Source organism: Vitis vinifera, chromosome 8, assembly GCF_030704535.1.
Source record: "Vitis vinifera cultivar Pinot Noir 40024 chromosome 8, ASM3070453v1".
Taxonomy (NCBI): domain Eukaryota; kingdom Viridiplantae; phylum Streptophyta; class Magnoliopsida; order Vitales; family Vitaceae; genus Vitis; species Vitis vinifera.
Genome location: NC_081812.1, coordinates 18,921,552 through 18,930,010, shown reverse-complemented (window position 1 = coordinate 18,930,010; position 8,459 = coordinate 18,921,552). Strand labels below are relative to the sequence as shown.

The following is an 8,459-nucleotide window of genomic DNA, read 5'->3' as shown; positions in this document are numbered from 1 at the left end:
CCAAAAAGTAGATGTTGTAGGGAAGGGGGTGGGCTCGGTTTAAGAGAGACAACATCTTATGGGGTGCCAGCAAGTGTTGGATTTTGGAAGAGGGAATCTCCTCTGTTCCACTAACTAGGGTTTATTACCTGACATGTAATTTGGAATGAATTAAAAAGTGCTGTGACGGATCGGCACACAGGGGAAACTGCCGAGTGCCAAGTGCCAAGCGCCAACCCACATAAATCTTGTTATGTTGCGGTTAGCCCCTTCAGCCCCTTTTTTGTTGTACTTGTATGTATTTCATGCTATGAATCTATGATGCAACGGGTTCAAGCATTACTTTGCATGCATGCAAATTCATCATTAGGGCAGTCATTAGCCCACTGGGGAACCATACATCTGAAAGTCCAAATGCCACATTTGTGTAATGCAAATAAGGGTAGTGTTTTGAAAAACACAATGTCCAATTTGCACTGTATTTTTACCATCAGGTATACTTCTTCTTTCCAGAAGCAGTGGTTAACTGCATTTTGAAGGCATACGATATAAAGAGTGATCGATATCCAAGCAAGCATATTTTACAGCAGCTAGTCTCATGAATCATAATTCCCAAGCAGACTACATCCATTTTTAATAATTAATACTAGCTTGCGGTCCTATGAAGCATTCTTCCGTCCCAAAACACCACCCAAGACTCAACAAAACTAAAAGTTGAATGCAACAGAAGGAAAATGAGAAAGAAAAATACAAAGTTGAGACATTGTTTAGTTTACAAACCTGTTTTAAAGGGCATTACCCTTTCCTAAATCAGCAAATCCTTCATTTGAAAGCTAATGAAACAAACAAGGGATATCGTAGAATACACCAAACCCAAGGCACCCACATATATAAATAGAAAAGTGATCATCTTTAGATACATTACACCAAACCTAATCATCAATCAGTTATCAGTTTCAGCCCCCATATTAGTGCATGGAATCTATGTTCTTACTCAGCTCCTCCAGCTTCTTCATCCTCAACCTCTCACTTTCACTCACCAGCTGTTCAGATCATCACCCATTGCACAACCAGGCACGTAACCCAGAAAAAAAAAAGAGAGTGAGAGACAAGTTAGAACTTGGAATGAGAAAATATGTATACTGAATTGAGATATGTGTTTTAGGTCCATGTCGAAGCTCACCTCCATCAATTTGGAAATTAGTTGTACTTTTTCCTTGTTCTTCTCATTATAAGCCTCAAGGGCATCTTTGTACTCTTTTTCCTGTGAAAATATTCAAATTCAAATTCAAATTCGAATTCGAATTCAAAGGTATATCCTGACAAAGTAGCTCATGTAATCTTTGATTGAAGCGGAAACGTGACACATAAAAATCTGTGAGCATCAAACTTTATTATCTAAATTTAAATATGAGATGAAAGGTTTCACCTTCTTCTGGCAGCTTTGCCCCAGCGGCTTTAAATCTCTGTTGACTGAGTCGATCTTCTTCCGAACTTGTGCCACTTCCTTTCTCATGGGATCGGCCAGCGCTTCAAGCTCCTAATAGATCCAGATATTATTTTTATTTTTATTTTTAAAAAAATCTTTTGTGGTAAAAATTGTATATAAATCTAGCCATAGTTACTCCAAACTACAAAAATTGATAATTAATATTTGGGTTTTTTGGGCGTAGCTAGAACTGAAAAAACGCCATAATTAATAAACAGCATCTACAAGAAAGGTGGTTTTTATTTTTTTATTTTTTGGTTGTCGGTTCTTCGGAAAAGAACAATCAAATTCCTTTTTTTTATTTTTATTTTTTTTCCAATCGGAGTAAATTACACAGTAAGAAGCTTGGATGTACCTCTCGAATCGTGGCCAAGCGTCTGGTTTCTTCTTCAACACGGCCAAGTTGCACTTGAACCTTCTCTCTCACCTCCAACTTCTTCTTCTCGATCTCTTCTTCCTTGGCTCTGAAGGTAGAGAGAGCAGACTTGGACATCTCCTCCTCTTCTTTGGACAAGCTTCCATTGAAGCTGAGGCTGCCTGAGTTCTGCTCCCATGCCTGCTGCTTCTGTGCTTGAATCATCTCCCCCATAGGAACCCCTTCTTCTTCTTTGGATTCGCTCTTTATCTCCTCTTCTTCCTTTTTTTTTTTTTTTTCTTTCTTTCTTTTTTTTTTTTTCTCTCTCTCTCTCTCTTTTACTTTTGCTTTGGAATGATGGCCTCTCTTTCTCCTATAGCAGGTGCTGATGAACGAGGCTGGCTTTAAAGCCTAAAGTCTCCCAACTCTCTATCCCGGTTAGTTTTCTTTATGCCCCAAAATTTATATTTAAAGAAAAAACAAATTCCCAAAAGTTTATCTGAAATGACCCAACTGCCAACCACTGATAAAGATGTAGAGGTATTCCACCTTTACTGAATGAAGAGTTTCGTTGGGAATTCAGAACTTGTCTCCACAATTATTAATCAACCCCACTTCTTCATAAACGCCCTCAAGACTCTCACAACTTCAAAAACAGGATACCCAAAAAATAAAATAAAATAATATTCACCCCCCTAGACTTTCGAAATTGGGTTTGAAGTTGTGGCTGATAACTCACACAAAATAGGAAATTTTTTAATCAGTGGCCCCCCTTCCGTTTCACCAAATATAAACTTGTTTAAGGGTTCAAACATTGAACCTTTGTTTGTATGCGCTTGTTATTTTCGGAGTTGGTAAGCGGCAGCTTCCAATTGGTTATACAGACTGACACAAGACATTAATACATACAAAATTTAAGATAGACCGATTACTAAAATACAATTATACATATGTATACAACCAGATGCCCAAGTCTAACTTTAAGCCGCCCCAAAAGGTAAACGGCTGACATGCATCTTTGTGCTTTGCAAGTAAAATGATTCCACAGAGCAGCTTTGTGGGTACCCGCCTAGTGATTTTACCTTTTAAACTTTTTCTTCAAACAACTATTGCATTTGCTGCTTCGTCAATTTTGGTATTAATTGCACAAAATAAATGCTTGTCAATTCATGGCGGTTAGCTGGGTTACATGTCCCATCGTACTGTGAACATTAACCACAACAAAAATCTTAAAATCTTTCCCTAAGGTGGATCCATGCATAGGCTATAAAAGAATACGTTACAAAGATGTACGCATACAACAATGAGATTGATTTAATTTAAATTAAAATGGCCCTCATCCCTCTTGGGGTTGTTCCAGAAATTGTTCATCGACATGGGTATTGTTGGAACTGGGAAGCTTCAGAGCCTTGGATGCGTCTTTTATCATTATTATTTTCTTGAAGACAAGGTGCTTAAGATGAACGTTTTGACAGAAAGGACCACCTGCAGACTCAGAGGAATAAAAGAGAGCCGTAAGAGGCAAGGCAGAGTAGGAAAGATGGGCAGATGAGGGCAGCTAAGCTAACCTTTGACAAAAATAGAATCTCTCCTCTTTTCTTCTTTTTTCTTTCTTTTTTCCTTTTTTTTTTCTAACTCTTATTTCACTCCGTATGTGACCGAGTCAAGGTGTACTTTAAAATATTCTACAATAAAATAATCGCAAACTCAATGGATTTCTACCGTTTATTTTTTCTTTCTTTCTTTCCAGGGGTGGACCAGTCACCACTTGACGTGTTAAAATCAAGAAAATCAAATCTGGATTCGACCATAATCGAATTGATATTTGGGGCTTGAGAGTCCCCTTCCGTGGGGCCGTGAAGGCACGCAACTGTCTCACCCCGCGTGCTAAATGCTCACCGATTAGTTTAACTTTAGCCATAAGATTAAGCAGCTTAGTCACCTACTTTTACCTAATGCACACCATTTTATGCAGTATAAACAAACATCTTTTGAGGCCTGTGCTTGTGAACTCAATGATTTGTCGTGCCCTAGCCCCACCACTACCCCCTTCCATATTTTACCTCAATCCACCTTAACAATGTGCCCTCCATTCTATGCATATATAAATATTTCAAAACCTCCACCACATCACCATCTCTCCCTCTCCTTAGATTCCTTCACCTCCAATCCAGGCCCACGGCCCAAATTTTGGACTCGTTGATGGAATGGAATTTTTTTTTCTTCTCACTAGTAGAAGTATCTTAGACTTCTGGGGACTCTACGATTTCCGGTGTTGACTCATTAGCAACAACAATAATGTTTGAAATCCCATTTTTCCAAATTATTATTGCCATTATCACTGTGGAAATAGATGGGCATTGCGTCATGGTCTTGTCAATTATGCAACCTCAAGTATAAATATGATTGAAACCAGATGTATTTATATAAGAATGAGTAGCTAAATAATGGTTCAGCGGCTTGTAACTGCCATGGGACAGTCCGACAATGTTTGTACTTTGGTACACCTGTTTTAATGGTGGAGAAACCAATGAACATGTTTCACTTGAGCTCCAGAATTCATGGTTGGTTGAGGGTGATGAAATGAACACCAGAGCCCCACGTTTTCTAAACAATCTTTTTTTTTCATCGATCTTTATTTTGATTTCGAAGTTCAAAATTTTGACACAACCAAGAGATATGATCAATGGATGTGGACCCTCATTGATGGCAAAGCCTAATAAAAAGGATACGGATGGTCTGAATTATGAAATGCCCGGATGCACATCTGCCTGCAGATGTACTCTCTACTCAACAAGAATATTTATTTGTTTATTTATTTCTCATCCCACTCGAATGAGATGGGTTGTAGCTATGTTGACATCATATTTATTAATCTGGACGTTATCCTTTTGTGGGGCTAACACTCCGTTAATGCTGTTATAGATTTTTTTTTTCTCTCTAGAATAAGAATATTTATATATATTTTTTAAAATAAAAAATAAAGCCGCATTTAAATTGTTTTCAGTTGTTGGTATCTATAATTTCTTAAAAAATTAAAACAATTTTAATATTTTTTGAAAAAAAAAAAAAGTTCTCTGACATATTTTTTATTTATTTATTTTTTTTCATTTTTGTTTTTTAATTTTGATTTTCCTGCTACCAGTTTTCATAGCCAAGTAATTTCGTGAAGATGCTATTATTGTGAATGATGAAAAGGTGATGGCATAGTGGTTTGCTGTGTTGCAGATATGCCATTATTATTAACCTTTCATAATGATGCGATACGTTCCATCACAATCAATACCACGCTTGCTTGTTTCATTACAACATTCATATAATTTTTTAATTTGTATTTTTTTTTAGTTTATTCTTCAGTGTTTTTTAATTTCCCTTCCAATGAGTTCTCTCCAGCCCATATTCATATTTCGCCCAGCCTGAAAGGCAGGCAAAGTCTCCAAAGAAGGGATTTTCTTACAAACGTTCCAAGCGCAGCCCAATAAGGCTATCACGATAAATGCGTATACTTCAACATAGACAAAGCTAATTAACAAAGCTGGGTTGTGGAAAAAAGAAAAAAAGGAGAAAAAACAAAAGCCCAATTGTGGCCTAAAAATACATGAGCCTAGATTGGGCATTGTTGGGCCGTGGACAGTTCAAGCCTTTTAAAATCTAATTTGACAGGTTACAGGTCCATTTGATTGGTAGATTCTCCAAATCTTGAATCAAAATTGTTCACATAGGTTGCTACCATGATGGATAATGGATTAACTCAACCCAACCTCACCTCTGATGAGAGTGCTTTCAGCCCAATCCAAAGTTGTAAGCTACAAATTTTGTTTTGTACATACGCTTGAAGCAAAGACCTGGAGTCTTGATCAGTCTCTAGAAGAACACTGAAGAGTTCTAGAGCGTCAAAAACTTTCTTCTTCGTCTCTTTTCTCTCCTCCTGTCACTTGCTTCTTAGCAGAGGGTAAGCTTCGTTGGAACTTTTAGAGATGGCAAGACGATACTACTTTAGTCCTCTTCGGTCTCATATGAAAAGTTTGGAACGAACCATAAGAATAAACAATAAGGTTAATATCTGAAACCAAATTAAAATTCATAAGATTGATTCAACAAAAAAACGACGATCAGAGTTTCATTATGAAGTTTAGAGCTGCTTGTTAAATGTAAAAGATGTTAAGGAGATGGATCCGCCTTTGTTTCATTTAGCTTCCCCCTCGTGACGCCTTTTCCCTTTCAAAAGTCGTTTTATCGTCTTATGATTCTTATCGTCAATAGACCGGGCCGAAGGCCCAATCAAGGGTCCAGCCCAAAAAGTGGGTCCAACCCATGAACATGATCGAGGAGGGGAAGGAGTGTCGTCCATGTACTCTGTGTGCGCAATGTGCATGCATTCAGCATTTTCCAATAAAAGAAAGGGACAATACCTCGATAAAAGAAGTCACGTGAAGGCACGTGAGATAGGCGTAAGGACTCGCGTGCCGGCGTGCTCGCCTTTATCCTACAAAATGTTTTAAAAAAATGCGAATAAAAGAAAAAGTAAGGTTGGGGTGGGTGGGTCCCATGTGAGCAGCTGTCTCTTCTGCAAATATCTGACATGTGTGTCAGTGACCTATGACTAAGCCCTCACCTCCATAGACATGTGACGCCCTATTATATTATTGACTTAAAGACGAATCAGGTGACGTGGATCACTTACCTGGGCCCCACTCCCATCCGTACCCTCATTCGATCCAAGATGTTTTTTTTGCTCCCCACCTGTCATTTATTTTCTCTCTCTTTCTCATCTGCAAAATTACTTATCTACCCATATACAGCTGGCCTTCTTTGGTTTTTTTTTCTTACTTTATTATATATGGAAAAATCCACTTTGTAAAATGTAGAGCGAGGCCCCACTCACTCTCTCCCAATTCCCAAATTGAAATGGCCTTGGAAAATGCGTGGTTGCATTAGTACAAGTCTACAAGAAAGGTTACTCGCAAAGCTTTGTCACTGTATATTTATTATTACAATTGAAAAAGTGACTACTCTACAAATGTGACAAAAGGTCACGCAGGTCTAGTAATCAATGTTCGCTATTTGATTATTATTTCTTACTATGTAAAAAAAAATCATAGGAAGGATAAGGGTTGAGGTTTCCAAGTCATTGGAGAGGAGTGAGGAGGCATTGCTCTATAATAATATTGAATATGATCCTAAGTTGAAACTCGGCTTTTTTATTGACCATCGGATAATGGGTCTTCCCCAAGTTAGAGAATGGACAAAAGTTGCTTTAGTTTTGAGATAAGAGCGAAGGGAGTTGAGTGGTTGCTTGACTTATATTTGCTTCCACGGACTGCAAAACGTACGTGTGGGAATGGGGTTGAGAGGTGAGTTGAAACTTGAAAGTCGAAAGTTGGAAAGAGAGTTCCTGGTGAGACTGGCATTGCATGTGGGTGGGAGTCACAATTCAGAAGCGTAGAAGGAGGGAATAGAGGTGAAGGAAGAAGGGGCAAAGAGTAGAGACAGTGCGTTGGGGGAAGTGAATGGTCACGTCATTCACTAAACGGTAGTTGGTCACATCAGTCAAAGCTCCCACCACCACCACCACCACCACTCCCCTCCCACTGCTACCCTTCTATGCCTTTGCTTTTCTGACACTTTTCGGATGTTTGATTCTCCCAATTTATTTACCTCCTTGCCCTTATCTTTACCTTCACTTTTCCTTGTGCTGGTTGGTGAGAGACCGGGGTTTAGGCCATCGCTTCTTTGTTATCCATGACTTTCGTTTCTAAATTTCATTACCACCATTAACCAACATCATGTGTAGGAAAAGAATCTCTGGCGTGACTGTATGAGTCAAAACACAAAGAGGATTGCAATTTTGCTTTTTGTTTGATGCCAAATATAGTATGCTTTGATCTGGGTGGTGATGCTACACGAAATTAGTTTGTTTTATATGTAAATAGTTTCATCAAAACCTATTCCATTGCATAAATGAACTAAATCATACTCAAAAAAATTAAAATCAGAATTAACTATACGGTACAGTGTTAAATGCTTTATGTATATGATAAATATATTATATATGAAAGGTGTAATGGGTTATACGCTGAAAGAAGGAAGAAGTAAGAAAGAGGGAAAAGGTCGGTGGAAAAGTCACGTAAATAGAAAGGAGAGGACAGGGCATCTGTGTAAATTGAGAAGTAAACGTTGCCATTATTGGGAACAGAGGAGTGGAGCCCACTTGTGGCTTAGTTAGTAGTTACCAACTGGAAGCCAGCGGGTGTGGCTCGGGGTTTAGTTTCAAAAACCAGTTACATGGGCTGGTCCGACAATCTTAGCTGGGGCCAGCCCAGGTGGTTGGGGAGTGGAAATTGGAAAAGAAGAGGGGGAGTTTAGGCTTTAACCCTAATGCTGGTTGCCTCTCACTTGTTCCATTCCCAAAGCAAAAGGTAGAGAGAGAGAGAGAGACAGAAACACTGCAGGTTTTACCTTGTCTCAATATATGTGAAGATTAGGCTAAATAGTTAATTAATTTTAATGAGATTGAGATCAGGATATTTTTAATTTGAAAAAAACAATTTTTTAATCAGCTGTCTTGTCTGACTGTCTTTTTCTCAAGTGCCTCAGGCTTCTCCACTGGCCACAAACAAACTTAGCAGGCTTTCG

General features: G+C 38.5%; 1 protein-coding gene across 2 annotated transcripts; it reads right to left on the bottom strand.

Moving 5' to 3' along the window:
- Positions 1-714: 714 nt before the first annotated feature.
- On the bottom strand, positions 715-2,739 carry LOC100256294 (uncharacterized). Of its 2 annotated transcripts, XM_002283277.4 has the most exons (4): positions 1,824-2,739; positions 1,409-1,519; positions 1,163-1,243; positions 715-1,022 (listed from the first exon to the last, which is right to left on the bottom strand). In XM_002283277.4, the coding sequence occupies exons 1-4, from the start codon at positions 2,055-2,057 to the stop codon at positions 948-950; spliced, it is 501 nt and encodes a 166-aa protein (XP_002283313.1). In that variant the 5' UTR covers positions 2,058-2,739; the 3' UTR covers positions 715-947. The 2 variants fall into 2 exon arrangements, with proteins under 2 accessions (XP_002283313.1, XP_059595169.1); XM_059739186.1 differs by having other exon boundaries at positions 715-1,243.
- Positions 2,740-8,459: the final 5,720 nt, after the last annotated feature.

Bases quoted from the DNA above. Each gene is read 5' to 3' on its own strand.
- LOC100256294 (XM_059739186.1), bottom strand. From the start codon at position 2,057: ATGGGGGAGATGATTCAAGCACAGAAGCAGCAGGCATGGGAGCAGAAC. The intron at 1,520-1,823 runs GTACATCCAAGC...TGGATCTATTAG, and splicing joins GCTTGGCCACGATTCGAGAG to GAGCTTGAAGCGCTGGCCGA. The intron at 1,244-1,408 runs GTGAAACCTTTC...ATATTTTCACAG, and splicing joins GGCAAAGCTGCCAGAAGAAG to GAAAAAGAGTACAAAGATGC.